Genomic DNA, 12,500 nt, shown 5'->3' on the forward strand with positions numbered 1-12,500 from the left:
CCCTCCTTCCTGCTCTTGTCCCGCCTCCTTCCTGCTCTTGTCCCGCCTCCTTCCTGCTCATGTCCCGCCTCCTTCCTGCTCTTGTCCCGCCTCCTTCCTGCTCTTGTCCCGCCTCCTTCCTGCTCTTGTCCCCCCTCCTTCCTGCTCTTGTCCCGCCTCCTTCCTGCTCTTGTCCCCCCTCCTTCCTGCTCTTGTCCCGCCTCCTTCCTGCTCTTGTCCCGCCTCCTTCCTGCTCTTGTCCCCCCTCCTTCCTGCTCTTGTCCCGCCTCCTTCCTGCTCTTGTCCCGCCTCCTTCCTGCTCTTGTCCCGCCTCCTTCCTGCTCTTGACCAATCGACGAATCGCCGACAGCTCCAGATGCGATTTCGGACGATGTCGATCAAACAATGTCGTGGAAAACAAAGCCAGCGTCACGATCTGTTTAGTCGGAGCACTTTTCCGTCATCGTACAGGGCCGGCTCCAGACTACGGACGGACAGAGTAGCTGCTCGGGGCCCCAAAGCGTCAGGGGGGCCCTCAAGAGCTCTTAAAACAGTTTTGTAAATTATACAAAAATGTGCACTGCACGTCAGACAGTCACGCGTCCTGTCCGAAGCTGGTTTATTGTTCTTCTTCACGATGCCGGGGGTCCACAGAACTGGCCCCTCAGGTGAGTCGCAGGGGCCCAGACGCAGAGGTCATGATGACACGATGCCGCGGGTCCACAGAACTGGCCCCTCAGGTGAGTCGCAGGGGCCCAGACGCAGAGGTCATGATGACACGATGCCGGGGGTCCACAGAACTGGCCCCTCAGGTGAGTCGCAGGGGCCCAGAGGCAGAGGTCTTGATGACACGATGCCGGGGGTCCACAGAACTGGCCCCTCAGGTTATTCGCAGGGGCCCAGACGCAGAGGTCATGATGACACGATGCCGGGAGTCCACAGAACTGGCCCCTCAGGTTAGTCGCAGGGGCCCAGACGCAGAGGTCATGATGACACGATGCCGGGGGTCCCCAGAACTGGCCCCTCAGGTGAGTCGCAGGGGCCCAGAGGCAGAGGTCTTGATGACACGATGCCGGGGGTCCACAGAACTGGCCCCTCAGGTTATTCGCAGGGGCCCAGACGCAGAGGTCATGATGACACGATGCCGGGAGTCCACAGAACTGGCCCCTCAGGTTAGTCGCAGGGGCCCAGACGCAGAGGTCATGATGACACGATGCCGGGGGTCCCCAGAACTGGCCCCTGAGGTGAGTCGCAGGGGCCCAGACGCAGAGGTCATGATGACACGATGCCGGGGGTCCCCAGAACTGGCCCCTCAGGTGAGTCGCAGGGGCCCAGACGCAGAGGTCATGATGACATAATGCCGGGGGTCCACAGAACTGGCCCCTCAGGTTAGTCGCAGGTTTAGCAGAACTCTGACCTCCGAGTGTGACGTTGGTGACCCTCGCAGACCTGAAGCTCCGGCCCTCGAGCGCTGCCTGCGTCAGCCCGGTCCGGTCCAGCAGAGAGGAGGCCCCCGTGTGTGGCAGCCACTGCAGAGCGGCCCCTGTGTCGAACTCCAGCAGGCACTGCACGACGGGGCCCCTGGCACGGCACAAAGCTTTAACACGCTGCTCGTATCACAATCCTCCAACGACAAAGGCAATTAACAGACATGTGACCTGCTCGAATTTATGTCATGATTAGTCATAATTATTTTTGCAGATCAAAAATAAAAAGCACTGTTCCTACATTTTCCTCTGAAATAAAATCTATTTCATAATAATAGATTTAGTTTTTGTTAATATTCATAAAACAGTTATATTTCAAAAGTAAAAACAGGGACAAAAACCTTAAGTTAATTGTTTCACATTTTAGGGATCGAGAACTGGAATTTCAATGGATTTTTTTTTTGGAGTGTTTGATTTATTGAGAATTTTAGTTTAGTTTGAAATATTAACCACAACCTCTTGTTTATGACGGAATTATGGCTGGAATTTTAATGACCTAAAATGTACAAATACAAATTACTTTAAAATAAATAAAGTGAAGTGAAATTGAATTAATAAAACAAAATACAAAAAAACATCAACAGATTCCACCACATTTGGATGTCTGTACCTGCTCCAGGCGCCGAGCAGCCGGCGGAACCCCGGGGCCCTCCGGAGATAGGGCTCCAGCTAGCGCAAAACAACAACGACGACACAGTTAGCGGGTGGTTTTCCCTCCGCGCCATGAACTTGGATTGTCAGGTTTTACCCAGCGAGCCGCGTCGTCCTCCGAGACCTCGGGCGACGGGTGCGAGTCGTCCACCGTGATCTGCAGCAGGATCTCCACCGACGCCGCTGTTTCGACCCATGAATAAAATGTATAACCACGTCAAGAACTGTTTTACTTTCATTTCATACTCAAACGTGTTCAACTGTATACGTCATTTTACTATCACAGCGCCACCTACAGGCCGGACGAGTCACTGAGCTAAAATGAAGTCAAGATAAATATGTTTTATAGATTATACACGTTTTTTCTGAGGTTTACGATTTTACTTCCTGGTTATAATTGATGACATCACACTAGGAAATTACCCAGCAACCACTGGGCCAAAACTCATCTGATGTCACTATTTTTAATGAGATAAATGAATGTTTTTTTGTGTAAATTCTGCATAAACTTTGACTGGAACGAGTGTCCCTGGTGTGATGTCACTTCCTGTCCCTGCTGTGATGTCACTTCCTGTCATTTACTACAGATTTTTCAGCGTTTTCTCCACAAATACCTGCTCGATTGATGTAAAACTATCATTTATATGAACAACAGCCTGCAGCGTGGTGTAATAATGTCTCTAACACTTGCAATGTGTTCGACTCGACACTTAAAGTCCATTTAAAGGCTCTAAAATCTAGTTATGACGTCGTTTGGTGAGTTTTTCCTGTGGTAAATAATTGTCATAGATTTACATCAGTCAAGTTGAATTTTGTGAAGATAATTTGACCATTACAGGAAGTAGAGCTGCGTTCTTCAACAACTTCGACATCCTCTGTGATGTCATCAAAAAGCACCATTGCATCAAAAAAGCTCGCAACATGCACATTGTTATGACAGTTTTAACATTATTTAACAAAATAAAGGTGTTTGTCAGGTGTAATTATTCACTTTATCACTATTGTAAGATTGAAATGGACTTTGGCCCTTGTTTACAATCTGGTTGCTAAGTAACGGTCATGACAAACCAGGAAGTGACATTATAAACATCACCAAATTTTGCAAATTGGCGAAAAACAGGCAAAAATGTTTTGTAAAATCTTAAATATATTTCCTTTGTTTTACTGAAAAACGTAGTTCAATGTGTCGTGTGGACTTTAAGTTATTATTCATGCGCTCCACACTCGGCGGTGGTTAAAGCTTCTATCTTAAAGCCTGTGTCTTGCCCAAGGACACAACAACAGAGCTTGATTTGGGCGGGAATCGAACCTCCGACTTTCCAGTATCCCAGGACAACGGCACGTTTGAAGCACGTGTTCTCCAGCCTTTTAACAACGACACAAACGACACAAACGACACAAACGACACCTGTGATGATCGGCGGCTCGTCCGGGACGATGTAGAACTTGGGTTTGGGCTGGACCGTGGCGCTCTGGACGGTGGCGCTCCGGGCCGTGACGCTCCGGACCGGTGCAGAACTCAAATGCGGCCGCGTGAAAGCGACGGCGCGGTCGACGGGTTCAGGAGTCGAGGGTGTTTGCTGCGACCGCCTTGTCGTCAAAGCTCTTCTCGTTTCGTCCTTTCGGGTCGTAGGTCGCGGCGACGAAGGCGGGATTTGATACGGGCTCGTACTTACGGACACTCGCCGAAGGCTTTGTGTCTCTCGTGACATCGCGGACGCCGCATACGTAGAAGATTCCGTTTTTGGTAATATGTCATCGTTTAGCACTTTAGTACTTTTTGATATTTGTCGCACGGATGTCGTGCGGGGAGACGGCGTCGACACAGCTAACGCTCCAGGTGACACAGTTGGCGTCGCCTCGGTAGGAAAACGTTTAAATTCCGTGCTTGCAGAATGGCCCCCAAAATCTGAACGTGTCAACAGGTCATTTCTTCCTGTTGCTTTTCCACTTTCTCTAAATTCTGAACTCGAAGTGGAACTTGAAGACGTTCGCTCGTTTCTTTCTGTGTCCGAATGTGGCACGAGGCTCGCGGACGACGCCCCCACAGAGGTCGTTCGTGTGCTTTGTGTGTTTTCGGCGCTTTCCTGTGTAGAGTTCAAAAGGTCAAAGTTCACGGTGGAATCCTGACCCGATCCTGGTTGGCGGACCTCGTGTGTGACATCCTGAAGTTCACTTTTTGTCATAGTCCGGGGGTTCGCGGTTGACGCAATCGCCGAACCGTCTTTTCCCCACAAGCGGCCGGTGCTGTGCGAGGATTCAGAACGGGCGGAGCTGCTACCTTCAAGTAGCTCCTCCCTCTGCGTCCTCGCACTTTCAGCGGCCGGCGTACCGATACTTTGAGAGTTTTCTGTCAAATCCTGTACTTTATTTTCCACAGTCGCGTGCGGATTCTGTCGTGACGAGGTCGACTCGCTATCCGACGACTCGACACTCGACATGGATGGACCTTTACGCTCTTCGTATCCCGAAGGGCGACTCGTTGTGTACGGCCCGGCGCTTGTTGACGTTTCGTCGTTTGAAATAGTCGGAATCGAACGTCGTGTGTTAAAATGGTCTGGCGTCCCGGGACTATCAGTGCGCGCCGTCGCTGCAGATGTTTCCGGCCCATTGTTCCGCGCTTCCCCAGGAAACGAAGAAGCTTCCCCGTCGATGAACGGGGCGGTTTGTACCAGCCCGGGGTCGCGGGTCGCATTCCCAGAGGGGTCCGCGCCCGCAGAAAGGGGACCCCGCTCGGTGGTGGAAAAGGGACCCCGCTCGATGGTGGAAGCTGGATTTGAGGCGGGGACGTCGGGGTGAGAGCGTGGGACGGGGGAGGTTGCCGTGGTGCTCCTCGTTTCCTCCTGAACTGGAAAATAACAGAGGAGAGATAAAGCTTGACGTGATGAGATAACAGACAAATCACAATATTGTTCTTGTTTTAAGCAGAAAGAGTTTCCAACGGCAACACACTTTCTAATCGGCTTTTAGTGTTAAAAGAAATATTCTGCTAAAAGATAAAGGTTGGGACATGATGGCATGAAACAACCGCCGTAGGAAAAGACCGACCGCATGGGACATGGGGCGCAAATAGCTCGGGTGACCAGACGCCCCCTTTTACCCGGGACGGTCCCAGGTTTGAGCCCCGTGTCCCATGTTGTTAACGAATAAAAATATATGAGAGCGACTTTATTTTGTTTAATTAATGTTTAGAGACAAAGAGTTGTTTCTTTTGTGTCAATTCTATATGAACTTTGACTGGAATGAGTGTCCCTGGTGTGATGTCACGTCCTGTCATTTTCTACAGATGTTTTTCAACGTTTTCTCCACAAATACCTGCTCGATTGGTGTAAAACTATCATTTATATGTACAACAGGTATAAATACACCAAATAAAGTCAAAAGTGAAAAAAAAAATCGTAGAAACTGTCATAGGCACTTTAAGAATAAATAAAATAAATAAATAAATTAAATGAATTAAATGAATTAAATGAATTAAATGAATTAAATGAATTAAATACGTTAAATACATTAAATACATTGAATTCGATAAAGGGCCTAACGCAGCTGTGACTGTGATCATGTGCCTCTCATAAACCACAGGAGCAGAAGAGCACTTCCTCACCATAATAGAAGAGTTGGAAAGCATTCGAGGAATGTCCCGCTCCGGTCCAAGTGAGAGTGGCTCTGTTGCGGTCACATCCAGAGAGCAGGGCAGTGTCCCCCACGTCCAGGCTCCGCTCCCGTGTGCCCAGGACGCAGGCCAGGGACACGTTTGACCCGCTCTCCAGCCACACCAGCTTCAGCCGGGCCGTGTGCCGCGCCGGGATCTCCAGAGTCCTCGTGCAGACCGCGAGCGACGCCCCGCCGGTCCGGCCTGTGCCCCGTCCCGCCGTGAAACTCAGATGTCCCGTGGGCTCCTGGGACAAGTCCGCATGGCCGTCACACGTGTCGAGAAGCAGGGCCAGCGGTGCTTCTGCAGAGGCCCCGGGGAAACTCTTAAAATGTGTTTATGAACAACTATAAATCTAATAATCACATTTTATTTGACGTGATTTCTTTGAATATTCTCGAATAATCTTGACTGGATTTGTTTGTTTTTATGAATATTAACATAAAATGGAATGCTGTTTATTATTGCCATAGTAAAAAGAATAAAAATATTGAATTGAAGGATTGTACATTTATTAAAGGACACATATTATACTTTTTTCAGGTATTTATTATTGAGCAATAACAAAAGTGGATCATCATTTTACGTTGTGTTGATTGTAAATTGTGATATTGCTCAAAAGCAGCTTAATCATGGCATGTGGGCAAGGATAAGGGGTGGGTGAAAACAGGTCTGGACAAAACAGGATTAAACAACATTGTAACAAAGTTTAAAGCTCGTTAAAGTTGATGATAATAATGTATTACTCACTTTGTATTAATTATATTTATATGAACCTTTATTTAACCAGATAAACCTCTCTTTTCAATCTAGTGTCTAATTTATACACACAATTCAACTTCATTCAACTTAATTTTATAAAGGGCATTTTGTCTACATATTTACCTAAAATACAGTGAACATGATTATATTTAAGATGTTACATTTTGAGCAGCATAAGTAGAGATTATTCCACAGCTGTTACCGAGAAACCATATTGTAAACAAGGGCCAAAATCCATAGAAATGACATATAAATAGATTTGGTAAATAAAAATACCATTTAACAGCTTTATTTAGCAAAATGAGTGTTTAAATTGTGTCAGTGGCGCGTGAATTGTCATTTTTTGATGGAATGTTGCTTTTTGATGACATCACAGAGGGATTTTGTTTTAGAACTCAGCTCTACTTATGTCATTTTCTACTTTTATTTTAACAAACCGCACCGACTGATGTTACATGATGATACATATTTACCACTTGGACTATTCCATCCAATGAAGTCAGAGTGTGAAGGAGTCGTACCTGTGAGGAGCAGCAGGAGCAGCAGGAGCAGCAGACGGGCTTTGAGCTGCACCATGTCCAGTCCATGTCCAGACTCAAACCCGGACAAACACTGTTGAATCTGCGCAGAAGTAAAACACTGAGGATTCTCCTGCGGACGGGCCTCTGAACTCACCCCGCGCTCACATCACGTCCTCGGGGCGGACACCGGAGCAGCGCTGCCTGGGACGGACGGTCAGTGAGCTGTGCGGACTGTCACGGCCCAAATGAGACACACGTGTGTCCGGCCCAGGGTCAGGCCCAGTGTCCGGCCCACGGAGGCGGGATGGGGGAGGGCTGGAGGAGGAGGGGAGGAGGAGGGATAGAGGAGGAGGGAAGGAGGGCTGGAGGAGGGATAGAGGAGGGATAGAAGAGGGATGGAGGACAGATAGAAAAGGAGGGCTGGAGGAGGGCTGGAGGAGGGATGAGGCGGGATAGAGGAGGGATAGAGGAGGAGGGATAGAGGAGGAGGGGAGGAGGGATAGAGGAGGACTGGAGGAGGGCTGGAGGCGAGATAAAGGAGGAGGGATGAAGAAGGAGGGATAGAGGAGGGCTGGAGGAGGGATAGAGGAGGGCTGGAGGAGGGATAGAGGAGGGCTAGAGGAGGACTGGAGGCGAGATAAAGGAGGAGGGATGAAGAAGGAGGGATAGAGGAGGGCTGGAGGAGGGATAGAGGAGGGCTGGAGGAGGGCTGGAGGAGGGATAGAGGAGGGCTGGAGGAGGGATAGAGGAGGGCTAGAGGAGGACTGGAGGCGAGATAAAGGAGGAGGGATGAAGAAGGAGGGATAGAGGAGGGCTGGAGGAGGGATAGAGGAGGGCTGGAGGAGGGCTGGAGGAGGGATAGAGGAGGGCTGGAGGAGGGATAGAGGAGGGCTGGAGGAGGGCTGGAGGAGGGATAGAGGAGGGCTGGAGGAGGGCTGGAGGAGGGATAGAGGAGGGCTGGAGGAGGGATAGAGGAGGGCTGGAGGAGGAGGAGGGCTAGAGGAGGACTGGAGGAGGGATAGAGGAGGGCTGGAGGAGGGCTGGAGGAGGGATAGAGGAGGGCTGGAGGAGGAGGAGGGCTAGAGGAGGACTGGAGGAGGGATAGAGGAGGGCTGGAGGAGGGCTGGAGGAGGGATAGAGGAGGGCTGGAGGAGGGATGAGGCGGGATAGAGGAGGGATAGAGGAGGAGGGATAGAGGAGGAGGGATAGAGGAGGAGGGGAGGAGGGCTGGAGGCGAGATAAAGGAGGAGGGATGAAGAAGGAGGGATAGAGGAGGGCTGGAGGAGGGATAGAGGAGGGCTGGAGGAGGGAGAGAGGAGGGCTAGAGGAGGACTGGAGGCGAGATAAAGGAGGAGGGATGAAGAAGGAGGGATAGAGGAGGGCTGGAGGAGGGATAGAGGAGGGCTGGAGGAGGGCTGGAGGAGGGATAGAGGAGGGCTGGAGGAGGGATAGAGGAGGGCTGGAGGAGGGCTGGAGGAGGGATAGAGGAGGGCTGGAGGAGGGCTGGAGGAGGGATAGAGGAGGGCTGGAGGAGGAGGAGGGCTAGAGGAGGACTGGAGGAGGGATAGAGGAGGGCTGGAGGAGGGCTGGAGGAGGGATAGAGGAGGGCTGGAGGAGGGCTGGAGGAGGGATAGAGGAGGGCTGGAGGAGGAGGAGGGCTAGAGGAGGACTGGAGGAGGGATAGAGGAGGGCTGGAGGAGGGCTGGAGGAGGGATAGAGGAGGGCTGGAGGAGGGCTGGAGGAGGGATAGAGGAGGGCTGGAGGAGGAGGAGGGCTAGAGGAGGACTGGAGGAGGGATAGAGGAGGGCTGGAGGAGGGCTGGAGGAGGGATAGAGGAGGGCTGGAGGAGGGCTGGAGGAGGAGGAGGGCTAGAGGAGGGCTGGAGGAGGGATAGAGGAGGGCTAGAGGAGGACTGGAGGAGGGATAGAGGAGGGCTGGAGGAGGGCTGGAGGAGGGATAGAGGAGGGCTGGAGGAGGGCTGGAGGAGGAGGAGGGCTAGAGGAGGGCTGGAGGAGGGATAGAGGAGGGCTAGAGGAGGACTGGAGGAGGGATAGAGGAGGGCTGGAGGAGGGCTGGAGGAGGGATAGAGGAGGGCTGGAGGAGGGCTGGAGGAGGAGGAGGGCTAGAGGAGGGCTGGAGGAGGGATAGAGGAGGGCTGGAGGAGGGCTGGAGGAGGGATAGAGGAGGGCTGGAGGAGGGCTGGAGGAGGAGGAGGGCTAGAGGAGGAGGGATAGAGGAGGGCACAGGGGGGACAGCAGCGCCTCCAGGACTTTAAAGACTCTGGAGGTCAGAGGTTAGTTTGACTTCTTCTGTTAAACTCAAACAGGAAGTTGACATTAAAAATATATTAATTTATTACCAATATGAGACATTTGTGGATGTTTTTGTGGATGTGGATGAAACATTTGATGCATCTTAAAGACGCAGTGTGTAACTTTCTGAAGGTGGAAAGTCGCCTGCATCATTCCATAGAAATAGAAACGTTATACTTCTGTTGTTGTTGTTGTTGTTGTTGTTTTATGGCGGTTGGCATCCAAGTGTTGCATTACCGCCAGACTTTATTCCTCAGACTTTGTCGTAGTCCTCAGACTCTGTCGTAGTCCGTAAAAGTACTCCTTCCATTGCTTTGGTGTTACAAAGCCCATGAGGTCATGATATGTCTTTGTGACTAGAATAGTTGTTGTTGTTTCAGACAACAACCGGCTTTATTCCAGGGAGACTCTTCTTCATCTTCCTCTCCTTCTTTGACGTTCGGTGCTTCCACCGTACAGCTTTATTCTTTAGGCTTCATTCTACAGGCTTTAATATTTCCACTGATGTCGCTGCTTGGTAGCCGTGCGTCTACGAGACTGGACGAGGACAGGAGATTATTCAAGATGTATAAGCTACACTGTGGAATATTAGAGCTAAAGTCAGACCATTGCTATGGAAACAAGCAGGAGGAGGCGCCCCCTGCAGGCCGTACACGAAACATGCAACAGACACAATCCGCTCACAGTGAGGATGAAAACCACATCGCAGTAAAGCCTCATGCTCGCTCTCCACAGACCTGACCAGGCTGTCCTCCCTCAGTACAAATGTATTGTAATTATTGTATCTATGCACATTGTGCTTAATTAGGAATAACTTTGGTTTTAAATGTTTTAAGAGAGTAAAATCCTGGTACAGCACGTTTAACTATTTATACTATATATTTAACTATATTTATGTGTTTTATTTATATGTTCAATATTCATATAATAATGTGGCTGTATAATCCACATGGTGTAGTTTCTCCTCTTTCTCGATGTTAGAAGGAAATTGTATTTTAAAGGATTCTAAAATCTCTTCATGAAAAATGTGTTGTATTTTCCCAAAAACAACAACAATCAAATGCATTTTTACGTTTTATAGATTTGGTTGTGGAACAGCCTTTTCAAAGCAGGAGAGTCTAAGGACAGAGGACTCTGGAACATCGTCCCTCGCCATCACAGACATTGCTTGATTAGTTTTTACTGTCGCCCTCAGAGGCAACAGTTGTTGTGATTTTGGGCGTTACAAAAATAAATTGAATTGAATTGAACTCTCAAACCTTTAATCTGTGTGTGAAAAGTCCTGCATTAGAGGGTCTCTGCTGCCGATGCATTACACACTGAACGGTACAAACACAGAAAGACTTGTGGCAGGTGAAATCATTTGCAAAAGTCAAAGCAAACAAGGTGAGACTTGAATGAAGGTTTATCTCAAATGCAACTTTATTTTAAAACACTTTACAATCCAGTAGTTAAAGTACATTTTCTTCTGCCCCGCAACCTTCTAAACCGTGATGGCCGTGTCATCCCGTATGCGGAGTGGGCTTGTACTGGTCGCAGCGTGAGCCGGTCAGATGCTGGTCACATGTTAGCGTGTAGCGCACCTCCACGCCTCCCCTCTGGATGCCGCAGCGGAAGGTGTGGGTGCCCTGGGCGACGGGGCGTGTGCAGGAGCCCAGGTGGTCATCACGGCCCCAGTCCTCGTCCCACACCTGGAGCTTCAGACTGGCGTGAGTGTCCACCTGCATCACAACCATCGTCAAGCATTCTGACCAGCAAAGTGATCTCCACTGCCAATGGTCAGGAGCACTCGCATGCACAGAAATGTTTAGTGAATATGTCTAAGATCATCTTAGACTCAACATTAACATTAACACACAACTAGATAGATCTAGAACACTCATGTCTAGTGTCTGTTATCGACTCATTTGCATCCTCCCAATTCACATTTCAATAGTATGTCAGTTGATTAGTCTGGAATACGGCTGCAAACTTTTGGATGGAGGTTTGTCTTAAAAGTGCATGTTAAATGTCCAAGTTTATCAGGTGATTGAAGACTAGGTCTAAACTACAGGATTAACAACATTTGTCAGAATATTTTCATAATGACACCAACTCATATTTCGAATCAATTGCAATATTATGCAATCCTGTATCAATAGTGCTGAAATATTGAAATATCGATATATTGTGATACTAAGATACGAGTGATTTTTGGACATATTCACTGTTTTGATTTTTTTTTAAAATGTGTTTGCTTTTTGAGAAAACGTTCAAATGCATTAGGTTTTATTATCATATCGTGAGCCGTGTATCGTGTATCGCATCGATGCACGATACACGCTCGGAAGGAAACCAGGGAACAGCGGCTCTCACGATACGATGCGTGATATATCGTGAGAGCCGTTGTTCTCTGGTTCCCTCCCGAGCGCGTGCCGAGGGGCAGATACCGACCTGGCCCAGATCGTATCGTGTGTTCCACCATGGAGAGTTGGACCTGATGACTCGAGTCTTGCGGTAGTGGGGTCCGAACCACATCTTGGCATAACTTGTGAGAGCAGAGAAAAGAGCATTAGCTGACAGCGTTTCTCACGATCTCGTTATGTCTCTTAAGTCCATCCTACCTCTCGGTCGTACCCCACCGGTCACCCTTAAGTCCCCAGGCCCGGAGAATGGTCAGCGTCAGCCGACCGCTCCACGCCCTCTTGGGACAACAGCTCACCCCGCACGGCTTCTCATCCTTTTTACTGACGCCGTTTTCACACAGAAGTCAATATAGGATAAGATAAGATAATCCTTTATTGTCCTACATGGGGAAATTTCATTGTTGCAACGCAGGTAGATACAGAGGTAGATACAGAAGAACAGATCACTTATAGGAAGTCTGAAAAGCACTCTCAGTAGAAGATCTCCTATAAATAAATAAAAACTCCCATAGACAAAACCTCCCATTTCCCAACAAGGGATGGAAGGGAAAATAATAAAGATAAAATAAATAGATAAATAAATAAATAAATATTGGGTGAAGTATCTTGTGTTATAGGCTGGTTCACTGTTTTCGATTCATAAACATAGTTTGGTGAATGCTTTTGTGAATTCTGTCGCTGCGAGACAAGTAAACAAAACAACTTCCGGTTTATTTCACGTCTCTGCACCT

General features: G+C 49.1%; 3 protein-coding genes across 3 annotated transcripts in view; all 3 read right to left on the reverse strand.

Moving 5' to 3' along the window:
* Positions 1–2,191, reverse strand: part of LOC140378034 (uncharacterized) — an 11,852-nt gene extending 9,661 nt beyond the window's left edge. The window contains exons 1-3 of the mRNA XM_072463664.1: positions 2,157–2,191; positions 2,077–2,115; positions 1,397–1,560 (exon numbers count right to left, since the gene is read on the reverse strand). Coding sequence (XP_072319765.1) covers positions 1,397–1,560; positions 2,077–2,115; positions 2,157–2,191 — 238 coding nt within the window. The remainder of the gene's footprint in view (positions 1–1,396; positions 1,561–2,076; positions 2,116–2,156) is intronic.
* A 1,882-nt stretch (positions 2,192–4,073) lies between these two features.
* LOC140378036 (uncharacterized) lies at positions 4,074–7,138 on the reverse strand. Its single transcript, XM_072463665.1, has 4 exons — positions 7,053–7,138; positions 5,722–6,072; positions 4,249–4,965; positions 4,074–4,204 (listed from the first exon to the last, which is right to left on the reverse strand). The coding sequence occupies exons 1-4, from the start codon at positions 7,105–7,107 to the stop codon at positions 4,074–4,076; spliced, it is 1,254 nt and encodes a 417-aa protein (XP_072319766.1). The 5' UTR covers positions 7,108–7,138.
* Positions 7,139–10,866: 3,728 nt separating this feature from the next.
* Positions 10,867–12,500, reverse strand: part of LOC140378037 (perforin-1-like) — a 6,843-nt gene continuing 5,209 nt past the window's right edge. The window contains exons 8-10 of the mRNA XM_072463666.1: positions 11,968–12,104; positions 11,798–11,891; positions 10,867–11,085 (exon numbers count right to left, since the gene is read on the reverse strand). Coding sequence (XP_072319767.1) covers positions 10,867–11,085; positions 11,798–11,891; positions 11,968–12,104 — 450 coding nt within the window. The remainder of the gene's footprint in view (positions 11,086–11,797; positions 11,892–11,967; positions 12,105–12,500) is intronic.

Source organism: Eucyclogobius newberryi, unplaced genomic scaffold, assembly GCF_026437365.1.
Source record: "Eucyclogobius newberryi isolate DKJ021-1_F unplaced genomic scaffold, fEucNew1.0.hap1 SCAF_4, whole genome shotgun sequence".
Classification (NCBI taxonomy): domain Eukaryota; kingdom Metazoa; phylum Chordata; class Actinopteri; order Gobiiformes; family Gobiidae; genus Eucyclogobius; species Eucyclogobius newberryi.

Coding starts and splice junctions, on each gene's coding strand:
- LOC140378036 (XM_072463665.1), bottom strand. CDS start 7,107: ATGGTGCAGCTCAAAGCCCGTCTGCTGCTCCTGCTGCTCCTGCTGCTC. Junction 4,966..5,721: donor TTTCCAACTCTTCTATTATG/GTGAGGAAGTGC, acceptor GTTATTTTCCAG/TTCAGGAGGAAACGAGGAGC. Junction 4,205..4,248: donor GGTCCGCCAACCAGGATCGG/GTCAGGATTCCA, acceptor AACTCTACACAG/GAAAGCGCCGAAAACACACA.